Source organism: Plecotus auritus (assembly GCF_963455305.1).
Source record: "Plecotus auritus genome assembly, chromosome: X".
Lineage (NCBI taxonomy): Eukaryota > Metazoa > Chordata > Mammalia > Chiroptera > Vespertilionidae > Plecotus > Plecotus auritus.
In genome coordinates, this window is record NC_137784.1 from 141,829,097 (window position 1) to 141,855,040 (window position 25,944).

Genomic DNA, 25,944 nt, shown 5'->3' on the forward strand with positions numbered 1-25,944 from the left:
GCCTGCTCATTTACATTCCATCATTCAGTCCAGCCCTTCTCCAGTCCACTCTTCTTTTACTGTGATAAAATAGATAATAAAAATGTACCATTTGAATAATTTAAAGTGCATTATTCAGCAGCATTAACTACATTCACATTGTTGTGCAACCACTACCACCATCCATCTCCAGAATTTTGTCATCATCCTAAAGTAAAACTATGTGCCCATTAAACACTAACTCCTCATTTTTTGCATTCCTCAGCCCCTGGCAACCCCCATTCTATTTTCTGCCTCTATGAATTTGAGTACTTTCAGAACTTCATATAGGTGGAATCATACAGGATTTGTCCTCTTATGTCTGGCTTATTTCATTTAGCACAATATCTTCAGGATTCATCCACCCAATCTACTCTTACAATGAAGGAAAAATAATTTGTTTTCAATGGCAAAAATTCACCTTTGATATTTTTAAGCTATACAAAAGTATTTATTGCTGACATGAAGCCAATGAAGTTGTTCAAAGATAAAGTTGATTATCCATTGGCCTCATCCCATCCTAACCCTCCTGGGGTGACCAGTGTTAACAGCCTGAGATGTATCATTCTACACTTTTTTCCTGGTAGGGCAATCTTTCAAAAATATAAATCTCACAAGGTCACTCCTTCGCTTTAATCCCTTCAGTGGTCTTCCTTAAACCCCAGGATAAAGTCCGAAGTGATGTCTGTGGCCCTGACACACTGCAGACTGAGCCCTGCCTACCTCAGAAGCTTCATCCCCCATCATTTTCTTCCACTCATTGTAGCTACAAGCGCCATTTTAATGTCATTGAATAATCTACCACAATCTCTGGCCTTTGCACTTGCCCTTCTCCATGTGGAATCTCTTCCTAGCTCTTTTTCCTCCCATTTATCACTTTGGTAACTCTTGATCATCTTCCAGAATTTATTTTAAAACTCACTTTTTTTCGGCGGGGTCTCCTTCTCTGATAGCCTTCTGCAAACTATACTTCTCCTAGTTATACCTTTCTGGCACCTGTTTTTATACCTTGTCTGCCTTCTCTAATATAAGTTCCTGGTTCAGTGCCTGCACCTAGTAGGTTCACAGTAAATATTGTTTGGTTCATTAAATCTTTCTTTGATAACTAAATTTAGAACTTTAGGTTCAAAATTGCATTTGGGCCCTTCTGTGTTGTCCCTGTTTTCTAGATGACTTTAATGTAGTTGCTATGATGCATTAATAATTATTATAGTACCTTGTTGGCTAGGAAAATTACATTTTTAATGAACAAATGTCTTCATTTTCGCTGAGTTTTCTCATCCCATTTTTGACATCCATATCCTCAGCACTTACTTGATTGCGGCTATGGCTCTAATCTACCATAATATAGTATTTAAGTTTGTTTCTGAACTGATAGGTACCTAATATTAGAAACATTTTAGCCAAGATGTTTAAATGCTCTCTCTTGGAGAATGATTATGCATTTGCTATGCATGTAGTTTTTTGTGAGCCTTTAAACCATTTTCAGTGTGCAGATTTCACACTCAGATGTATGGCCAGTAGCCATAGGATGATTGTGATACTGCAATTAAAATGGCCTAATCCAAACACTGATTTCCTGGAACATGTTTTCCTTGTGGTATTAGTCTATGTAAAATCTTCCCTAGCTGGTTTGGCTCAGTGGATAGACCGTTGGCCTGCAGACTGAAGAGTCCTGGGTTCAATTAAGGGCACATGCCTGGGTTGTGGGCTCGATCCCCAGTAGGGGGCATGCAGGAGGCAGCCGATCCATGATTCTCTCTCATCATGGGTGTTTCTATCTCTATCTCCCTTGCCCTTCCTCTCTGAAACCAATAAAAATATATTTAAAAATTTGTATTGTGATTCTATTACTTTTGCAAACCACCAGGAGAACTCAGTGGTTTCAAAATTCACCTGCACTAAGATGACTGACAAATCTCTGTATATTTTCAACCAGGTTAGCAAGTGGGAAAATAAATAAATAAATATGGGCTTTATATTTGGATCAGTTAAGAGAGACCAAAGGAATTAGGGGACTCTGGGATACAAATAGACATAGTAAGACACAGAGCTAAGAATGTACATGACACCCCATTCCCACAAAGGCACAGAATAGAGAAACCCCAGAAATAAAAACTCATGGAATCAAACAGAGATTCAGAGAGACAAAGGGGAACAGGAGAACATAACATCACAACATAATTTTCCAGATTTATAATTTGCTATTAAAGGATTTTAAATGTATTTTTATAACAATGCGGGTAAGTGGTGACATTGACATTTTCAGTTTCATTTGTTCCTCCATCTAGGAAGTATTTGCGAAGGGTCACAGGATCCCCAGGTCTGAATTACACCTCCTTTCAACAATGTGGAATTGACCTCCGCCATTATAGGTGGCTTCATCTTTCAATTTGGAATTCTGATTGATATTACAGTTTGGGGCTATGCCCAAAGCTTGGGGGTACAGAGAGCTTGTTTAAGGTACTTAAAAATAAACAAACACACACAAAGACATAATATTTCAGTTAGAGCATAATGTTAAAACACATTAAAAATATAAGAAATTTCTGTAAGTAACTAACACAACATAGACCAGGTATCTTTTTCTTCTGTAATCCAATGCTTCAAGCACAGAATTAAAATGCCCTATAGGAATTAAAAATTAACTAAGCCCTTATAATATCTCTAAAATATCAGGTGCTGAAATGACTTTCATCAGAGGAAGCTATTAATTAAAAGGAAGTCTATAAACATTAGATGTGAGGCAGGCAGGTTGTGGAGCTGACATTATACTGTCAATATTTGGAGATCTCTTTGAATCCTTGCTCAGGTGGAAGACTCCATTTGTATATTAAAACATTTTTCCCTTGCAAAATATTTGTATTAAACTTATAAATGAGACAATATTTAGAGTAGAAAATTTGTGGTTGAAAATTTAATAGGCATTTGTGATCAAATGGCCACATTGACGTTAAAATGAGTTTTGAGATACATCAGATTTTGAGAACTGCATTCTGATAAACCCATCAGAGTAAGCTGTTTTGCAAACCAAACCCCTCTTCATCTTCCACAGCTAAATTAATTGACTTGCCTGATTTCTTTCATGCCAGCAACAAATATTTTATTGAAGATGTTTACATGCCAGATAGTCTCCCAAGTGTTGTATATAAAGTAGGAAACAAAACAAGTAGGATCTCTTCTCTCACAGAGTCTATAATCTAGTGAAGAGGGACACACAATAAATAACCAATGAGTTAACCAAATAAATACCAACCTACACACATACATACATACAAAGTATTGCCAATGGTAAGTAATCCATAAAAGATGGGGAGATGGAGCAGTCAGGAAATGCCTCTTCCTTAGAGATTAGGTATAAGCTGAGATCTGAGATGTTGGACATGTAGATACCAGGAGAAAGAGTATTACAAGAGATGGGAACACAGTGCAAAGCTGTTGTGGTGGGAACAACTTTGATATGTTCAAGAAACAGAAAGAAAATCAATATGGCTAGAGCAGACTGAACAAAGGATAGTAAGGCAAGATATGTAGGCAAGAGTGTTTTTTTAATATATTTTATTGATTTTTTACAGAGAGGAAGGGAGAGGGATAGAGGGTTAGAAACATCGATGAGAGAGAAACATCGATCAGCTGCCTCCTGCACACTCCCTACTGGGGATGTGCCCACAACCAAGGTACATGCCCTTGACCAGAATTGAACCTGGGGCCCTTGAGTCTGCAGGCTGACGCTCCATCCACTGAGCCAAACCGGTTAGGGCTGTAGGCAAGAGTTTTGCAACAAACTCAGTCTACTTTGATGCATGTATACTTTTGAAAAATAATAAAAAATAGCAGATATAACACCAAAGGAAGTAAGGGATGGGAAAAGGAAAGGAGAGAAGAGGGGTAGGGGAAGGGGAAGGAAGGAATCAAACTTGCCCAAACTGTGGAAATCCCTCTTTAATTATTCCTAAAAATATTTCTAAGAATGGGTACCAGTTTGTTTACTTATAATATCAAGTCATTAAAATAATTGTCTCCTAAAAAAGATAGCCACAAAATCTGCTTTTACTTTCTATTTGGTATGAACTAATAAAGTATGTCAGCCAATAAGTCCAATATAAAATTTAAAATAAACCTTGCATTTAATAAAAATAATTTGATGTACATTGTAAGCACAATAAAATTAATTTTTAATAATAAAATATTTTAAAAGAATTAAGTCATATAGGGCCCTGTAATTTAAGTAAAGGGGTGGGATCACTTATTTTCAATGTAATTCATTGGAGGATTTGAAACAGGGAAGTGTCAAGATTTTAATTTTATTTGAAAAGATATTCTGGGCAGTGTAAATTGAAAATTTAGAAAAGCAAGAGTGGAAGTAGTTGCAAGGTTATTGCAAAAGTCCAAAGGAGAAATATCATCTTAGGCCATGGTGGTAGTAGTAAGGGTGTTGAAAAATGGTTGTATGCAGCCCAGGCTGGTGTGGCTCAGTTGGTTGAGCATTGGCCCATGCACCAGGAGGTCGCCAGTTTGATTCCCAGTCAGGGCACATGTCTGAGTTGCGTGCTTGATCCCAAGCAGGGGGTGTGCAGTGCAGGAGGCAGCCGATGGATGTTTCTATCTCTCTCTCCCTCTCCCTCTTCTCTCTCAAATCAATAAAAACATATGTTTTTTAAAAGTTGGGGGAAAAAAAGCTTGTATGCAGATAGAGTTGACTTACTGATGTATTGATTGGAGGACAGAGTAATCAAGGAAAAAAGGATAGTTCCTGGATTTTGCCTGTAAAACTGGGCAAATTGTAGCACCCTTACTGAGATTAAAAAAAAAACTGGAGAAGAATTGGCTTAAGGGAGGGTCTCAAGAGCTCTGTTTGGCATATGTTAAGTTTGAGGTAATTATTAAATAGCGGAAGGCACAATTAATAGGTAGGCAATTTCTATATCAAGCTTGAAGATTCATGGCTATGGGATTGGGTGAGATAACCTCAGAATGATTTTAAAAAGAGGTGCAAGAACTGAGTTCTGGAGATCTTCAATATGTAGAGGTTGAGAAAAGAAGTATCCAGCAAAGGAATCTGAGGAGCATAAGAGAAGAAGAACCCCATGAAAGTGTGTGACCCAGAAGTAAAGTGAAAACAGTGGGTCAAGGAGAAGGACAAGACCGAAAACTGCAAAGAGAACAAGCAATTTTAGGACAAAGAGTTGAACCTTGCATTTGGCAATATAAAAATCACTGGTGTCCTCAGCAAGAGCAGTTTAGGTGGAATGGTAGGGATGAAAACCTGACAGGAGTGAAGTACAGAAATAGAGGCAATATGTGTAGATAACTTCTTTAAAAAAACATTTTTATTGATTTCAGACAGGAAGGGGGAGAGAGGGAGTTGGAAACGTCTTGATGAGAGAGAATCATTGATCGGCTGCCTCCTGCACGCCAAAACCCAGGCATGTCCCTGACCCAGAATGGAACCGTGACTTCCCTGGTTTATAGATCGACGCTCAACCACTAAGCCATGCCCGCCAGGCTAGACAACTTTGTAAAAGTACCATGAAGGGAACAGAAGGAAGGCGCTGTATCTAAAAGGAGATGTTGGGCCACAGTTAAATGTTGTTGGGTTTTTTTTTGAAGCTTGGTGATAGTAGAGGTTTGTGTGCTGATGAAGTAATCCAGGAGAGAAGGAGAAATTGATGATGCAGGAGAGAAAGTATATGATTAGAGGATCCAAGCTCTTGGGGGAATAGGATCCAAAGAGAGTTGGAGAAGTTTGGCTTTGTTCAAAAAGTCACTTTGTGTAAAATCATAGGAGATACAGGTATAGGTGAGAGTATATAGGTGGATTTATTTTGGAAAGTCAAATGAATTCTTTCATTTCTCAAAAAAATGAAAGGGAGCCCTGGCTGGTTTGGCTCAGTAGAGCATCAGCCTGCAGACTGAAGGGTCCCAGGTTCGATTCTGGTCAGGGGCACATGCCTGGGTTGCAGGCTCGATCCCCATTTGGGGGGGGGGGGTGTGCAGGAGGCAGCCAATCAATGATTTCTCTCATCATTGATCTTTCTATCTCTCTCTCTCTCTCCCTCTTTCTTCCTCTCTGAAATCAATAAAAATATAAAAACAATGAAAGGGAGTCATCAGCTCAAGAAGGCTGGGGGGTTTTCATGTAGGATGTTTTGGAAGAAAAGGTATGAAATAGCCATTTGAACAATGGGAAATTACACACTAAGGTTCCAAAGAGTTATTCATTTAATTTCATGAAGGTATCTGTCAAATACAATGGTCTTCATTGTAGAAAAGAGATGTTAAAGTATTCTTTCTGATGATGATTAATCAAAAGATACTGCTTTGATTGCTCCAAGTCCATAAAAATTATCGACAGAGAAAACATTGCTTTACCCTTCTCTGATATGGTTGGTGGGCATTTGTGCAGTCCATGATACAGTTTATCCAATTATTTTGTTACAGATTAAAAAGAAGGTACTTTAAGACCCAGTCATTTTTCTGATGCATAGCTTGAAGAAATATTAAAGCCCAGGAAATTATGCCGCTAGAACAAGACATGATCTGTAGGTAAATCACCTACGCTGAATCAAAGGATGATGAGAGATCCTGTAAAAATCCTTACGTTGTTAATAAGTATTTGTAGGGAGATGGAAGTGAAGGAGAAGCAAAGGCCTGATTAACTTCCAAGTCCAGCCTGCCTATCACCAGATAGCAACAGTGGGCCCAATATATGCAAATAATTTTGCGCACATAATCTTTGCATCAACTCTGCCTGCAAGGTATCCTGTTTTACAAACTGAAATCAGAAGGAGTTCAGAAGTTACTTGCCCAGGATCCCAAAGTGCCTAAGAGACAAAATGGGGTTGGAACCTAATTCTTCCAATTTCAAAGCCAAATACTTCGTAAGGTATTGGACTCATTCATGAGACAGATATTTGTGGGGTATTTACCTTATAATGGGCAATATGCTCAGTAGCTTATATTTTGCCTCAGTTCTTTCACAACTATTTGATGACAACTGAATCTAGAGCCTCTCACTAAGATTTAAAATGATCCTTTTTAGAAAGTATAATTTTCCCTAAAAAGAATTGAACTTAATAAATATATAAGTAATTTCATCTGAATTCCATTTGAGACCTTGTCTTCACAAACATTGCCAGCTTGTTTTGGCTTTCTGTTAAATATTTTATCAAACTACAAGCAGGATTTGGGCCAGACATGGTGAATTTTCAACCTATCTCCAATTTGTTGATATGAAATAACAGGAAAAACTTCTTTCCAAAAATAATTTTAGCTAAAAGCTTAAAATTATGGATCTCCCAAAGGATTCTTGTGGATTTAAATACAAACTCTACCTTGGTAAAGTCCACATTTTATCCTCTCCTTCTTGAATCTCTAATTTATCATTTCATTTTTGGTAAAAGAAGATGTTTAAACAGAGAAGTATTCAAAGTGTTCTCCAGCCAGCCTCTGACCCTCTTCAGGCCATTTGTAACATCTGGCTCTTTCAGAAACTAGGATCTAGGAATTGGGTGAGCCAAAGAGAGTGTGGTATCTCTCTGATTTTATATTCTACTTAAAAGGTGTTTGTGAGTCTGAAAAATCACGTTGATAATCCATAGGAAGGCTACTATCATGACAATGAGATATTTCATCCTCAGATCATAGTCACGGAAATTACCATGGCATCATATGGTTATCTTCTATGCTTAAACAACAGTATTCTTAGAAGAGTGTGTTTTTATTTATTTACATATATTCCATCAAATTCCCCAAAGAATTTGGAGCAGGTGAATTAAAAGTTTAGTGTAACAGTTTTTATTATTTTTTAATATATTTTATTGATTTTTTTACAGAGAGGAAGGGAGAGGGATAGTTAGAAACATCACTGAGAGAGAAACATCCATCAGCTGCCTCCTGCACACCCGGCAACCAAGGTACATGCCCTTGGCTGGAATCGAACCTGGGACCCTTCAGTCTGCAGGCCGACACTCTATCCACCGAGCCAAAACTTGTGTAACAGTTTTTAAAATGAAGAATATAACACACAAACATGAAAAAGACAAACTGTAATTGCTGGGTTTGCATCCTGTTTTTATGGGAGACCATATTGAGGTAAAGCAAAATAAATTTTGTCTACCACAATTACAATACACAGAAAATATCCCACTCTTTTCAAACAACAAAGGGTAAAGACAAAAAGCTTGGATACGGAACAAGACTCATTATGATTGCTGACATTTTTGGAAAATGCAGTGGTTTGCATATAAAGCATGATGAAGAAACATTTGGGGGGAGCTTTAGATATGTTCTGAAAGGTGTTAGAAGGCAATCTCATTCTCCTATCTCAAAGTGGCAGCATCTGGAGAAAGGTTTCTATGGCAACTCATGAAAGCTTGATGTTTTTTATCCTTTTTAAGATCATAAATCATCCCACGGCCTGAGGCTTTGTTCAGTAAAGGTCTTTATTTTAGAAGCTATTGCCATTTAGTTTTGTGTTACATATTTTGACCGTCTTAGGGAAAACAGAGCAAAGGGCTTCCAAGAAAATGTGGCATCTTTTTCATATTTGGGGGCAAGATACGAATAACATGATTCTTGCCTTTGCTTCTCAAGAATAAAAATGATGGTACACATTGGTATGTTTGATTTATGCTATGTGTTGTTTTTATTTTCCAAAAAGTTATGATTGGTATGTTCTCAGGAAAGAGGAGTCAGTCTGTACTAAAGGAGGAAGAAACTGTTCAGCCAAAGCACCTCATAATGAGTAGTTCCAAATGATTGAAGATCTTCCTGCAGTGATATGGTCTCAGGGCTTTGAGAGCTGACAGGCTCCAGGCGGTTTTTATAGATATATTTGGTCAAGAATGTTAATAAAGAAACATTCTAATTTTAAAACTTGGCACGCTTTGAGACTTTTTTTTTAAACAACGTACATCTTTGTATGTTATAGAAAATAATGTGAGTCATGAAAAACACATAGGACACAGAAACAAAACTGGGTTTTAGCACTAATGGTGCCATCGCTAGCTGTATAATGCTCAGCAAGCCCTTGAATCTCTCTGAGTTTCCATTTCCTAATATGAAAAATAGGAGTAGCAATGCCAGCCACACAGAATTTTTGTTAAGGACTGAATGTGTGTAGGAATATTGGAAACTGCAGGGTTGTACATGTGTAAGGTGATTATTGGTTGGCTGTCTCTCATCCCATCTCTTTCCCCTGGAAAAAGTCAGGAGTATCCTTTATCATTTCTGGTGTGATTGGAGAAAATCAATTTCAGTGTATATAAATATTTTCATTTCTTATACTATAGTAGAGGCTCAGTGCACGGATTTGTGCGCCGGTGGGGTCCCTTGGCCTGGCCTGTGGGGATCGGGCTGAAACCGGCTATCTGACATCCTCTGAGGAGGCCTGGATTGCGAGAGGGTGCAGGCCAGGCTGAGGGACCCCACCGGTGCACAATCAGGCCAGGGAGGGACTGCAGGAGGGCTCCAAGGTGTGTCCGGCCCATCTAGCCCAGTCCCCATCAGCCGGACCCCAGCAACAAGCTAACCTACCCATCGGAGCATCTGCCCCCTGGTGGTCAGCACACATTATAGTGACTGGTCGAATAGTTGAATAGTGGGACACTTAGCATATTAGGCTTTTATATATATAGATTAAATATAATATGTTTATATAGACACCATTGCAGCCATTTATTGATTGATTGATTAAGTAATTAAATGTCACCTTTGTTGTTAAATGAATCCATTTAATAAAAATGTAAGCATTGAGGAGACACATAAATAGATGATTAAACTCTCATCATTCAGGAAATAAGTTTCTGAGTTTCAAGGCCACAACATAAGCTGTTTAGGCAGTATCCTGCACAAGGATGCCCAGCTGATGCAGTGAAAGAGGGCATGCAACCCAGCCCACATTTTGCCAGCTAAGCCATTTGAACCAAGGTGAGTTGCATTTGTCTGAAAGAAGGAGAGGTTTTTTTGAAATGTACCTGCCAGGAGCATGCACCTTCTTATAATTTACACAAAGGTATGGAATGTTCTAGTTATGGTCCTGCTGCTTGTGTGGTCTGTGATATTCTATGGAAGGCATTCAGTGTTTCAATGTTTAGTATGAGCAAGTCTGCTGGACATGCTTATTATCTGGAGTCAGACTGCCTGGATTCGAATACTGGCTCTGCCACTTGTTAGCTATGTGACCTTGGGCACATGACTTGCCTCTCTGTGCCTCACATTCTAAATCTGACCACTTCCTAGAGTTGTTGGGAGAAGAAATAAATTCTTATATGAAAAACACTTAGAATAGAAGCTGGCACACAGTCAGTGCTCAACATGTTAGCTGTTTTCAGTGACATCTTCACCTGCCTCTCTATTCTGTGTTGAAAGTTCAACAATTACTAACTGAATTCCACCTACAAATACCACTTTCCTTTAATGAATCACACTTAATTTGAAAATAGTTTTCTTTTTACCCCAGGCTTCTTTTGCATGTATTTGTGTTAAATAACTAAAAAGCATTTTCTTTAGAGACATCTGAGAATCCCAGCTCTTTGATCAGAAGGTCACTTGGATGTTTTTAGAGTTACCTCATGAAACCATTGCTTTATCAGAAGTGACCAGAAGGTGATGAGGGCTGTTTATATATTTTGGCTCTTTTCTTTCTTGGGGGAATGCCTATATTGTTTACCAAGATTATAAGTTAGAGATGCTTTGAGGTACAGTGAATTCCATTGTCAATGTTAACATGATTTATTTTATAATTGGGACGAAATCGTTTATATAGCAGCAAAGTACAGATGTTTCATAATGTTTTCAAGACAATTAATTTTGCATTTTAAAACACTTTGTTAAATGTCAGATTTTGATATGAAGGACATTCCACAGATTAACAAAGCAAAGAATGAGGCAGATGGTAATTTTGATTTTTTTCACTTCCCTCTAAATCTTAACTTCTCCACTGCTCTAAAGACACCTTGAAGAGGCACCTTTGTTACCTGCACTGTGTACTTTTCAGTCTCTTATGGCATCTAATGCTTGGGCTGTTTTCCATGGCATAAAACTGGAAGCATAGAAGGCTAAGAATGCTGCACACCACTGATTTCCAATCTTTAAAATAATTTGCGTGTTTAACCCAAATTTAGGTCTCCAAATAATTGAGATAGTTATTACTTTGATAAATTTTTCCCAAGTAAACTACTCAGGAAGAGGTAGGCATTAGTCTACCACTATTCCTGTGTGCCACGCTATGATTATTCACCCAAAGAAGACTCCTTGAGTTGAAATCCTATGGACCTTGCACCGTTTGGAAGCAACAAATGAGATAGATAATCTTATCAGAAGCCTGTCATGGGCACATAGGGGCTGCTTCTGAAAGTGGCAAATGTTAATTTGTTTGTGAAATATTAATTGATCCTGCCTGTTAAACTGAAGTTTAACTAGCTTTTTAAAAGTACAAAGTCATTAAAAGCTTGATCCTACATTGGTTGCAAAAGTTAAATATCCATTAAAGAGAAAATTCTTATATTTAGTTGGAGAGCAGAATGTTTAAGGCACTTTACATCAATCAGTGTATTGAGTTACTGTATTTTTTAAATGTGGCTCTTTTCATTCAAGACCATATTGTGCTTCTCCTTTATTATTATTACCTCTCACAGAAATGGCCACATAAATAGATGCTTGTCTGAGACTGTCCTGTCCCTGATGCTGCCTCTCCCGATTAACAGCTGCCTCTCTCGGTACTGGCTGCCTCTGCACTGTATTTTTTTTTTCTTTTTGGTACCAGGTGGTGACTAAGAGATCAGCTTTGGGGCTGAACTCTGACCTTGCCATTTACTAATTGTATACTCTATTTCGGATCAATGAATGCCTCTAATCCTCCATTTTTCTTCTTAAAACAAGGCTAATGATACCTCTCAGCATTGTGGTGAACACAAAAGCACTTTGAGTGTAAAACACATCACACAGAGTAAAGCAAGTACTCAATGCTTTCTGACAATGGCTGTTATTATTGTAGATATTTTCTTTAAAAAACTGTTATTGCATTGAATCAGGAAATGATTGCTTAAGTGTTTAAACGGTGGCAATTACATTGTTTAGTGTTTTAGGGTAAATATACTTCTGCTGCTTTATGATTTTTTCTCAATAATATTGCGTTTAACTGGGTCAAATGGGAGTCCCATTTTTAACCAACCATTTGCAACAGGATGGAACTGGAGAGCATTATGCTAAGCGAAATAAGCCAGTCGGAGAAAGATAAATATCACATGATCTCACTCATAGGTGGGATATAATGATCAACATAATTTGATGAACAAGAACAGATCCAGAGACCAATGGAAGCGGCGGGGGGTCGCGGTTAGAGAGCAAGCAAAGGATGCATGCATATTAGCATACCCAAGGGACACAGACACTGGGGCAGTGGGGGCTTGCCGGGGTGGGAATGGCTGCTGGGTGGAGGGGAGTCAATTGGGGAAAAAGGAGACATATGTAAAACTTTAGACAATAAGAAAATAAAAATTAAAAAATAAAAAATACCTTCACAGAGAAAAAATAATAATATTGCATTTTAAAATTCCCAGACTTCGCAGAGAATGCACCATCTCTCATATTTTTGTTCTACGGCACAGTGTGTTAAAAGGTCCAAACAACCAACATAGAAATGAACTCGGAAACAACCTTGCTGTAAATCAGGGCGGCTTTGTCTAGTTTATGTTTGCTTCTTCTTCCGCCAGTCAAACCATTAGCCCTTTCACCAGTCATTACCAAGGAATCCCTTGAGAGCTACTTCTTAATGTTAATCATTTCCTGAGCAATGATTAGAGCACCTGAGAACCTGAGAGCACTCCTCGGGTTCTCAGGTGCTCTAAAATCCCCTCTTCCTAAACTGCGGTGACTTAAGCCACTGATACTTGGGCCAATTATTTTTTCAATCAGCTTTTGACTATTGAAATCAAACAAGAATTTTGAATAGGCCCCTATGGACATTAGTGTGACAAAATTGTGAGATATTTACAACTTATTCTCAAATTGCTGTATTTAAAGATATTTTTGTCATTTTCTATGTATGACTTTTTAAGGCACATGAGCATATAGAACTCTATTCAACTCTTTGGTAAGACCCCAGCCTGTTCTAATAACGGTTTATGTTTACTATCAGATACTATTGGGTAACTGCATTTACTAAAAGACAGCACCTTTTGTGGAATATACAATGGTTGTGTATATGAGTGATGTATTTCATTCTGAACCCTTTTGTTTAAGCTGCAGCATGCGCAGCAAATCCCTCTGAATTCCCTGATAACAGTTGTTACCATGGTTGCATCTTATTTCATATTTTATTTGTTGAACTGATGCTTGATAAGAGGAATGGCACTGAATTATCTGCAATGTTGAATCTAAATAGAAATGTTTTCTCTTGTTTCCCCCTTATGGAGGTGAAATTAGGAAACTGGAGTTAGAAATCCAAACCCTGTATTCCTAAATAAGGGTTGTGCAATGCTCGTGCACACTGTATGGGGCCTGTGGACTTTGTAACCCTTACCCACCAGCAACTGAAAAGCTCTGGGCCTGCCCCTAAGGAGGGAGAGAGAGAGAAAAAAAAGATGGATTAACTCAAATAATGAAGTGTCAAATCTGCCTCTTTAAAAAATAGGTTTCTTTTTTTTTTAGGTTAACCAATAGACGATGAATGAAACCTTGGTTTTTCATTATGGCTTTTACGGTGGGCTCATATCTTATGTTTCACAGATTTTTACCAAACAAGATACAAGTGTTTTAAAAGCACGTTGACCCAAATAAAGTGAAAAGTATCTTTGAAATGTAATTTCTCCCTGAAGCAAAAATAGAGAAATGCAATCTACAGAGAAGATGGCCTGACTTCGCCTGCTGGCTCCTTATGTGACGTTGGACACCTCTTTGTCCTTCAATTTCTTCAGCAATAAGATGAGAATATAAATAGTACCTTTAACTATTGGGTTTCTGCGAGAATCCATTGAGTCAATATATTAAACACTTTAGAACAGCTTTTCACATGCGATGAGCACTACATGGCTATTTCCATAGGAAGCTTTCTTTCCTTTAGCATTAGCGGGGTATAAAAGTCCCAGAACTATTATTTCTGAAAGAAAAGATTGAAACTATTTCATTTATTGGTAAGGCACAGTGTCTTAATCTTTCCTTGATTTTATTTGGTCTCATAGCAGCAAGTGAGTAAGGTAATTGGAACTGAGCAAATTCAGTTCATTATTCTGAGCATCACAGTGCTGTTGTCTGAGATTAAAAAAAAAATACTACATACTGGATGGACTTGTACATTGTCAAAACGTATTTGGTATACATGCACCACATCTTCTTAATCCACTTGTCTATTGATGGGAACTTAGGTTGCTTCCATATTTGGTCCTGAGTCTGCTAGGGTGTATATATGTCTCTTAAGTGAGGTGTTGTGTTTTTTGTTGTTTTGTTTTTTAATCCTCACCTGAGGATATGTTTTTCATTGATTTGAGAGAAAAAAAGAAGTGATAGGGAGAGAGAGAAAAACATTGATGTGTGAGAGAACCATCGATTGGTTGCATCCCCATCTGGGCCCCGACCTGTGATTGAACCTGCAATCTGGGTATGTGCCCTGACTAGGAATCAAACCCAAGACATTTACCAAAAATAAAATCCCTTTTGTTTTTTCTACAAATAACAATTGGTTTTCTGACTTGGAATTTGGGTCTCTATTGAGAAACCTTAGCCACCTGTAAGTTAAATATAACATTAGGCTGTGTGTGAGCCACATGGACTTTTCTTGTTGGTTGTTAGCATGAAGAGCTTATCTGGAATCCTTATAAGGTGTTTGATTCTGATTTCTTATTGTATTTTCCCTCAGGTATGGCAGCAGCCAAACTTTTGCATGATTCTGGCCTGAATGTAGTTGTTCTGGAAGCCCGGGACCGTGTGGGAGGCAGGACTTACACCATTCAAGTAAGACATTAAGGATGGAATGGAAAAATATGGTATCAAAACTGATTTTTTTTCATTTTACACTCTCTAAGAGAGTGAAAAGTACTTTAAACATTTCCCACAGCCTCACTCCCAATTTTTTTTTCTTTTTCAACTCTTCCATACCTTTTCTCTTCTTGCCTCATGACACTTGGCACTTGCCCAGTAAAGTATTGCCCCAATAAGTAGGTCTTTGGAATAATACATCAGTGATTAAAACAAAGAATCCTGCCCTTAAGAAATATACTAGAGGCCCAGTGCACAGATTCATGCATCGGTGGGGTCCCTCGGCCTGGTCTGTGGGGATTGGGCCAAAACTGGCTTTCTGACATCCCCTGAGGGGTCCCGGATTGCAAGAGGGTGCAGGCCAGGCTGAGGGACCCCACTGGAGCATGAATCCATGCACCAGGCCTCTAGTATACATATAAGATCTTTGTTTAATATCTTCCCACCCTCCTCCTCCCCCTTACCTCTGAGATTCATCAGTCTATTCCATGTTTCCATACCTGTGTTTCTGCTCCTGCGTTGAGCATCTGCTCCCTGGTGGTCATTGCGTGTCATAGATACTGGTCAGCCGGTTAGTCGGTCAGCTAGTCCACCGGTCGCTTAGGCTTTTATATATACAGATATTCTTTTTGGGGGGAGGAGGGAGCCAAATAATAGAAAACAAACAAAAACAGAATAAAGGGCCTTCTCTGGTGTCACTGACTAGGAGGTATCCAGTTATGATTGGACACGTTCAAACACAGGGAATTTTTCTATTCACTTCTTGTTCAGAGTTTGATCCTTAGTCATTGGATGTGAAGCTAATTCAAAATGATATAGAAAACTTGCTATTGAACATAAGAGCAATTTCAAAGATTCAAATTATGACCAAACATTCCCTGATGCTATCTTTCAAACCACATAAGAAGTGATTATTTTCTTTCTTGTTTTTCCTCTAGCATTAGCTGCCTCAAAATTAGCTTCAAGTACTAAGTATTAAGAATTCACCAACAATTCAGAGATTATAAACTCAAGGCACTGAAAACCAAACCATGTTGTGGAACATTGTGAATGATGGGATTCAGCAATTTGTTGCCTATACAAAGTTCAATCAATTTTGCTTAAATTAAAAAAATGATTTAATAACTGTTAAATTACATGAATGGAGTTGAGAACAGAACCCAATTTTTCATGGATATACAAGATATGTCTATAACCTATGAAATGCTAATTTGCTTAATTCAGTGCTCTCTTTTTCGTCTTAGTAATAACATTTTCACAACTATTTTTTTTTTCATGGGAAAACAGAACCAAATGATTAAATATGTGGACCTTGGAGGATCCTATGTTGGGCCAACCCAGAATCGTATCTTAAGATTAGCCAAGGAGCTAGGATTAGAGACCTACAAAGTGAATGAAGTGGAGTGTCTGATCCACCACACAAAGGTAAGCCTGGGCCAGCCTTTGAAGGATTTGAAAGCTACTCTATGGTTATTTCTTGATACAATTTTAAGATCATTCTTTCAGAGAGACTTCTGCAATCCTGAATGTATGCAAAGGTATGTAATTTATGAGTGTATTTCAAACTCTCTGAGAATTTTTCACTGTTACCAAAGTGGGAGTAAGTGAGAATTCTCAGCCTATTCAGTAAGGTAATTGACCAAGTAGTATTGCCCATTTGGTAAAAATTTTAACAAAACTAATAGAGAAAAAGCACTTGTGGTTAATCTATTAAATACCTTTGGGGGGTTTAATTGCAGAAACACAAATAGCTTAGAATTGAATATTAGACACTCTAATTAGCTCTTGGACTTATGCCCACCTTTCTCTGTAGATGCTAGTCACCCACTATGTTTCTGGTCTTCTCACATCTCCCTGATCCTTGTTTTCTAGCATCATTGCTTTGCTCCAAAAAGTCACTGATGTTCTCTGACAAGCTGAGATTCACTTACTCTGGCACCGTCCCTGGTATCCCACTGAAAGACTGGCAGAGGTTTTGAATTTCAGTCTTTCCTCTCTTCCTCACTTGCCTCCACAGATGGAAGTAAACAGTATAGGCATATTCCTCACTGGTAAAGTCATCCCCTTAGGAGATAGAAGAAACTAGCAAGTCAGTTTGATTCATATAACAATGTTGATACATTGACACACATATTATTTGTGAGTGCTAATATCAAGAAGGACAGATAACAAACTGTACACTATGAATCATTTAATAAAACTGGAAAGAAAAGTCTATCTATTTTGGTGTAATGTTGGTAAAATATTTCCTTAATTCATACATAAATGTTTTGGTCGAACTCAGATTTTGTTTTATAAGCCTTTTCACTTTGTTTCTACTAGTATATGTGTCTAGCAGAAAAAGAGACACATCATTTAAAAATGAAAATGTAGCATGGTGACAGTGCAATTTGTTGAACATCAATCAGCAGCACTTAGTAAACACCCTTCACTGGGTTCCTTGCTTTTCAATATAGATCACATTGACTGATTTCTTCTGTCTTCCTTGTCCTAACATGGAAGACTTACAGAGATTTACTTCTCAGAACACTGGGATCTCTTTTCGTTTTCTCCAGACAACGTAGATGACTAGAGAGTATATTCACTCTTCTCTCTTTGTGCAGGGTTTCTTGGCAATCAGGAGCTATGCTCAGGATGTTTGTTTTTTGGGTAATCTTATGGCTGATATTACTACCTTCCTTGTTTGAAAGAGATCACTTACAGTCATTAATTGTGGAAATGTTCTTACACAATACTTTTACAGAGTGATGGCCAAATGGGCTGCTTTCTTAGACTATATCAAATAATGTAGGTGCAGCTATGAAAACACAAGCGAGCAGTATCTGTGACTTGAAGCAGGGTAAATATATATGCTAACAGTGCTCTTTATAAAGTTTAAAATAAATGTTATTTCTTTTTAATTATAACAAAAGTAAAGCATATTTATTGTAAAAATGTAATTAGAAAATGTGGGTAAAGAAAAACTAAAATAAAACCCTCTATAATCCTATCTAGGGAAAATCACTCTAAAATATTCTCATGGTTCAGAGATGTTTCATATTCCTGTATTGCTATTTTCTGACCTCTGCTGGAGGAAAGAAGGAATATCAATGCACTTTAAAAATGTCCATAACCCATAGACACAGACAATAATGTGGTGATGACCAGAGGGAAGGGGGGACAGGAGTTTGGTGGAGGTGGACAAAGGGGGAGAATGGGAACATATGCAATAGTATTAACAATAAAAATAAAGTTAAAATATTGTATACAGCCCTAGCCGGTTTGGCTCAGTGGATAGAGCATGGGCCTGTGGACTGAAGGGTCCCGGGTTTGATTCCGGTCAAGGGCACATGCCCGGGTTGTGGGCTCCATCCCCAGTGCGGAGTGTGCAGGAGGCAACCGATCAATGATTCTCTCTCATCATTGATGTTTCTATCTCTCTCTCCTTTCCCTTCAATAAAATATTTAAAAATATTGTATAAATTTGCATATGTGTACATGTTTGATATAGTAACTTATTGTAATGAATTCTTACTAATGAGATCATTGAAACATTAATGAGGATATGAAACAAAGATTTTTTTTCAATCTTGATAGAGGTGCTAATTTGATCTCCTTATGGTCATATCCAGTGAAGAGATACATGATAATAAGTATTGATAAAGTCCTTATAGCTAAGAAGTCCTCCTCAGACTAAATACTTGTTCTCCACTATCACCGCCTCCATGTCTTTCTTTGCTCACTTATCATTGTTCTCTTTTTTCAGAAAACATATTTTTTAATGATTTCAGAGAGGAATGGAGAGGGAGATAGAAACATCAATGATGAGAGAATCATGGATCGGCTGCCTCCTGCCCGCCCCACATGGGGATGGAGCCCACAACCCAGGCATGTGCCCTGACCTGGGATAGAATCATGACCTCCTGGTTCATAGGTCAACACTCAACCACTGAGCCACACCAGCTGGGCTCATTGTTCTCATTTTTAGCCTGTAAAAAGCATCTCAGATGGCCACATCCATTTATGGAATTATTGACCAGAACTATGACATTCTATCTCCTACTACCTGGCAAAGAATGTAGTTCAGAAATTTGTCTCCTCTGTCATGTAGGCAGTGCTTTTGACATTTTGACATTGCTATAACAAGTTTTAATAACTACTGTGGTGTATGCAAATATGTATTATATTTGCACCTTATTTTTTCAACAGACCTGCATGTATTTCTTAACCCAGAGCCTGGGAATATTTTAGATTTTTAAATGGAAGACAGAGTTTTATGTGCAGCCTTAATAAAATTAGGATAAGGAACTTGGGTGTGCTGGTCAGAATTGAAAGTAATGAAATGAAGTTACCCATAAAATGGAGAGGGTACAGCAGGCAGCTCACAGTATAGCTACACAAAGAAAGGGTGTCTATCTCAAGAAATGATGACTCTGGTATCTCCGGTTCCCTGGTATTTGTGTGCATGCCAGCGCCATAACAGGAACCTCCTGGTGCGCTGTTATATGCATTTTACTGTCTGACTCTTATTTGTTAAAAATGTTTATATCTACTGAGTGGCATTCATTTTTAGTGCTACTGTAGCTCTATCTTACGTTCCTAAAATGTGGTTTTCCAAAGCCTTGTTGGTGAATAAAAGATGTGATACCAAGCTATATTGGGATTTAATTATCAGTGGGAAAAATTATCACTTCAACTCAAATCTGCATAATTTAGAAGGTGTTTTTTTTTTCACTTCTAAAATAGTGGTGCAGCCATTTGTGCTTAATCGTTATTGTTAAGCATCTACTGAAGTTTTAAATCTGTTTTACAAATAGTCATGATAATTTCTGCTAGTATAGTTTAGAAGGCAGCTGTTTAAATGCCTTGGAAGTGACTTGTAAAACATTGTTGCTGTTTAGACACGCTATCATAATTAAAAGAAAAAGACCAAAACTAAAAAATTCTTATGAAACATTGTTATATGTGGACTTACACCTCTTGCATCTACTGTGTGTGTGTGTGTGTGTGTGTGTGTGTGTGTATGTACATATATGTGGTTGTTTTGTTGTTTGTTTTTTGCACTTTTGGGTTTTTACTTTAAAGAAGTTGGAGAAAATTCTGAAGTTTGGTGCAGTTTGGACTATCGGCAAATTAAGTTTCTGTGTCTCAGAAGCTTTTATCAGTCTGAAATTTGGAACCTAAGTCTAATCAAAGTACGCACAAAACTGCTTTAGGCATGAAGGCTAAACTATTAAGAGTTTGGTAATGTAAAGATCTATCATGACTTAATATTAAGAGTTCAACCTCATACTGATAATAATTTCTAAACTTCTGCTATCTGGAGAAACTGAGAAAAAGATGCTCCGGTTTTAGTGTGCTTCCCAGTGGACAGAAGTCAAGCTTATTGTCAAAGACCTTTCTGTGTTGTATGCAGTCAGTCTCAATGAATGAAGGAGGAGACATCTCTCAAATATATTGCCCACTTGTTGCTTCTATGACTGCTATTGCTCAAATAATCTGCGGGAGGAGGCAGCATTTGACATATCTCCTCAGTTTTTTGAGAACTCTGAAATCCCATTGAAAACGCAAGTACACAAAAAGCACATAAATTTAAAGAAGAATGGTGGGAACTAGCTCTCTGTTGACAAGACTAGTTTAGTGAATTTCCTGAAACTGTTTCTTGGTACTGGGGAACAGCAACAAAATTGGAGCCAAATATTGAGAAATAAAATATTCAGATTAGTATTGCATTTGGCAAATGAAAACTGTCTTGTCATGCACGACCTTAATATGTCTCAGAAATCAGGAGACCAGAACATCCAGTATTTTTCAGGCTCTTAATATCTCCTTCTCCAATCCCATTAATCCAGCGAAGCCTGGATCAAAAAGTACAGGGTGCACTTGCTTCTCCCATGATGACAGAGTCTCCAGGAACAGGTCAAATGCTTGTATTTCACCCAGGAACAGCTGCCCATTTTACATGAATTTCCCACATGCCACGCAGACCTAACTGGCTCCAAGAGTCTGCCCTAGCTGAGATGAACTTCATGAACCTTCTCTTGCACTCCCACCCATTTCATTGCTTATTTGTTGGGAAAAAATATGTCTTATTATCATGGGGGATTTCCCCCCCAAAAAATGTGGAGAACAATAATTTCCTCTTTAGCAAGTGAAATCCCCTTGTCTAGTGAATATTCTGAAGCTTATGTCAAGTTATTCTGGAAACCAAAGTGCTCATTGCATTCTTTAGAAAATACAGGCAGATTTTTGGCATGTGATAAGTTGCTGAAAATTATGCCTTCAATGGCTGGATTTGGAGAAATATTTTGGGATACAAGATGAATTTATTCTAGGCCTCCAGAGTTTCCATTTGGAACTTAAAATATGATAAAATCAGTAAACATATTTTCTATATACAAACACACATCTGGATAAACTTAAAAGTGAATAAATTGGGTAACAGACATAATTTTAAATTATGCTGGAGGTGGAAGGTAAAGAATGTATAGAATTCAGTTACAAGAGTGAAATTCAGTAAAGGAACAGGCCTGTAGCTTAAATCTTGTGCAACTATTACAGTGTCTACAGTCCAGGGGTCCTCAAACTTTTTAAACAGGGGGCCAGTTCACTGTCCCTCAGACCGTTGGAGGGCCGGACTATAGTTTAAAAAAAAAAACTATGAACAAATTCCTACGCGCACTGCGGGCCCGGGACGAGTCGGCTGCTAAGCAGGACAGGCAGCGGCACCCGGCGGGCTGGATAAATGTCCTCGGCGGGCCGCATGTGGCCCGTGGGCCATAGTTTGAGGACCCCTGGTGGGGTATGGCCAGGTAGTCCAAAGGAGATATGATGACAGGGGCCCAGGTCACCAAATAAGAGTGACTAATAAGGGAAAGAGCTTCAGCAGCTTGGAGTAGCAAGGGATTGGAAGGAAGTGCAAAGAGGCCTAAAGTGTATGAGCCTATCTTGCCACTCCCTAAGCAGCAGGAGCCGTGGAAAGGCTTAGACATGATTCTGTGTCTGTTGATCACAGAGCCACAGGCCTTTCTCTTGACTTCTGCTGCCAACAGAAAGTAATAACAATGGTAACAATATTTTGGTATAGACATCTAGAACCTTCCAAGTGCTTTCACACACGTGGGGTAAGAGCATGAACTGAGGTCTTTGGGTGCCTAGAATATAACAGAAAGAGCTCACTGTCCCTGGATGGGAGGCTTTCTGTGATTTCCTTCTGAGGACCAGCCTTCCTTCCTCCCTGCCAAATGTACACTCTTACAGCTTGGAAAAGCCCAGTTCAAGATGCTCCTATCCTTAAAATGTTCTGCAATTGACTAGTATACCACTAGCCCATGTGTCCACATCACTTTCCTGATTACATTTTGTAAAAACCTGCTTAGAAGTAGGATGAATAATTTTCTGTTATTTGTACTTCAAGATTATACACATAGAAACACACACACATATATGGCTTATTTTCTTTATATTTAAAATTCTTGGATTCCTATTTTTATACTTTTGCATAAAGAAAGTTATTATGTCTGCTTTTCACTTATGCAAAATATTTTCCAGTGTCATTAAAATTCTTTATTGATACCATTTTTAAATAGATACATAACATTATAAGAAAACTGTAATATAGTGGATATTTTGCCAATCAGTTACTATTAGTTAAACACCTACACCCTATTTAAATCACTCAACATTTATTGAGCATCTAATATAAGTTACTACTATGCAAAGCACTGGGCTATATCATTGAATTTGAGACAATTTGGGGTACATTTGGTGTTGGACTGTAGGATCAAAGATTCTCTTCTCAATATAAAAGAAAATGAACAAAAATAGGGAAAATTATTGAATAAAATTAAATTTAAATAGTAAAGATTCCCATGCCACAGTTAAACCAGAAAAAGACAGCAGCCTTAGATAATAAAACTTAAAAATTGATGGAAAAGAAAACTTAATGTTTCTAATCCTGGCTGCTCAATCCCAGAGCTATACTATTGCTGAAAGCAAACATAGTAAAGTAAAAGCCAAAAGTCACTAACATTCCAACAATTTCTCTTAGAGCTTCAAGGTTGGTAAGTACTTGGTCTGCCAGGCAACAGTTTGGCCAGTGCTTTACCAATTTCTCTACCTTTTAACCATGTGACATCTCTTTTCTGGCCACCTGCACACTGTCCACTAAGCCAATGGCACACAATTTAAAATGTTGTCATAGCAGCACTCCGCATCAAGGCATTATCAAATGATGAGTCAAAATAACTAAAAAATAGAAAAGCTGTGGTGAAATTGATGTTAAACATTAAATGCATTTAAATAAAGATTTAAACATAAAGAACTCAAAGAATTATGATACATAATGTACTGCAGAATGTATTTTTAAAAAACTTTATATGTTGAAAAATTATATAATCTATAAAATCAGAATGCATGGAAGGTGAGAAGGGAAGAAGTATAAGAAAGGTAAGTGCTACTGAAATATTCCATTATGGCATGGAGTCAGTCCATGCCAGAGTTAAACTTGTAGCTAATTAAAAAACAAAGACTCAAATATATTGGTGTTTTTTATGATCTTTTAACTTTATGCTACAGGGCTTTTACAGGAACAAATATTTCTCTTTTTTATTTTAAGTTTAGCACGTCTTCACTTCAGCTTGTCTCTTCCATTAAATTAAGACATTCATGGGTCATTGAAAAGAGCAAATATAATATGATTTGATTCTCAGATATTTGTTTCTCCTTCCTTCCTTCCTTCTTTCCTTCCTTCTTTCCTTCCTTCCTTCCTTCCTTCCTTCCTTCCTTCCTTCCTTCTTTCCTTCCTTTCTTCCTTCCTTCCTTCCTTCCCTCCCTCCCTCCTTCCTTCCCTCCTTCCTTCTTTCCTTCCTTCCTCCCTCCCTCCCTCCCTCCCTTCTTTTGTTCCTTCCTTCCTTTTTTGTTCCTGTTTTCTTTTTCTCTCTTTTAATCATCCATTTGTTCAGTTGTTCATCCATATCAACCATCCACCCATCCATCTTTCTATCTTGTAGATGCTTATAAAGAGGTCTGGAATGCCTGGCCGGTGTGGCTCAGGAGGTCATGGTTTGATTCCCAGTAAGGGCACATGCCCAGGTTGCGGGCTTGATCTGCAGTGTGGGGCGTGTAGGAGGCAGCTGATCCATGATTCTCTCTTATGATTGATGTTTCTATCTCTCTCTCCCTCTCTCTTCCTCTCAGAAATAAATAAAAATCTATTTTTTAAAAAAGAAGTCTGGAATGTTATGCACTAAATGTTATAGCATTTTTTTTTTAACTTGGATGGTGAAATAGGAGACAATTTGTTGCCTTCTTTGTAGTTTTCAGTACTGCTCCAATTTTTTATAGAAAGCTTCTCTCATTTTTATTTCAAAAAAGATAATTAGATACAGACTTTACTTTTGAGACCTTATAACCTATGAAAAGAAATTAGGCCCAGTGTTTCCAGCAGATCTGTGTGATTCTCACCTGTCTGAGCAGCAGGCTCCTGATTACAGATCTATTAACAATAACCAAACTGCTTCCAGCCAGGCTTCGTGACTGAACTTCGACCCTTTGAGCTTAGACAGCCTAGATCCCAAAGCAGCTGTTCAAATGCAGAACCTCAAAGGCTCTTATCCTGGTATTACTGAGCTTCATCCTTGACTTTTTGTATGACCTTGACCATGTCATTTATGCTTTTGTGCCTTGATTTCTTGCAAAAGAAGGATATTTGTACCTCTCCTGCTTAGTGCTTTGTATTTTTAAAGAGAAAAATGATAATGGAAGACACTGATTAACATTATTCTTACCAACAAGGCTGCTATGATACATTGAAGATACTAAGAATTTTTTTCATAGGAAGGTTAGTCTGTTTTCTTTGGGAAAAAACTATTTTAATAGGCTCTGGGGATTCTTATTATCAAGTAAGAATTTAAATTGCAGAACATCAGATAAGATAAAGCTTTACAAATTCTTATCAAAGAGAACCAGGTCGATAAACTCACCCTAAAAATATTTCCATAGGCTTCTTTTTTTTTTTTAAATATATTTTATTGATTTTTTACAGAGAGAAAGGAAGAGGGATAGAGAGTTAGAAACATCGATGAGAGAGAAACATCGATCAGCTGCCTCTTGCACGCCCCCTACTGGGGATGTGCCCGCAACCAAGGTACATGCCCTTGACCGGAATCGAACCTGGGACCCTTGAGTCCGCAGGCCGACGCTCAATCCACTGAGCCACACTGGTTTTGGCTCCATAGGCTTCTTATACACTGAACTGTAACTCCTCCTGGTTCACAGGTGGATACTCAACCCATCCAGTCTTTTCTTTTATTTTTTTTCTTATATTATTAGTAGGTTAAGATATCAGGTTTTGGCTACAACTAAACTCACATGTCCAGACAAACAGGGTAAACAGATAATAGAAAAAAAAAAAAAAAAGAAAAATATCCTTTCTGGTTGTGTTACCTTCTAAGTTTCCTTCAGCTCTACTCTGATGTCTTTAGCTCCTACATATGGGACAGTGGTTATTATTTAGCTTTGTTGAGACCATTTCTTCCCGGTTACTAAGTAGCAGTGGTGGCTCTCTAGTAGAGTTGTCAGGAGATAGTGGGTGTGTCAGAGTTTACTAATCGAAAAATGACCTAAGTTCAGAGAATCAAAATGCATTCATTTCCCCCTTTTGGCATATACATGAAATCTGGGAATACCCATTAAAATTTAAAACAGCACTGTCCAACAGAAATATAACATGTGCCACATTTGTAATTTAATTTTTCTACTAACCATATTGAAAAATAAAAAAGAAACAGGTGATTAATTTTAATAATAGATTTTATTTAATCGAGAATATCTAAAATGTTATCATCTGAACATGTGGTCAATATAAAACATTATTAATAAGACTAGAGGCCCGTTGCATGAAGATTTGTGCAATAGGCCTTCCTTCCCCTGGCTGCTGGCACCAGTTTTCCTCTGGCACCTGGGACCTGC

The 25,944-nt window shown here is 37.9% G+C and overlaps 1 protein-coding gene across 1 annotated transcript in view; it reads left to right on the forward strand.

The window, feature by feature from the left end:
* Positions 1-25,944, forward strand: part of MAOB (monoamine oxidase B) — a 73,063-nt gene that overhangs the window by 14,689 nt on the left and 32,430 nt on the right. Inside the window, exons 2-3 of the mRNA XM_080652096.1 lie at positions 14,876-14,970; positions 16,282-16,419. Of these exons, the coding sequence (XP_080508222.1) occupies positions 14,876-14,970; positions 16,282-16,419 (233 nt within the window). The remainder of the gene's footprint in view (positions 1-14,875; positions 14,971-16,281; positions 16,420-25,944) is intronic.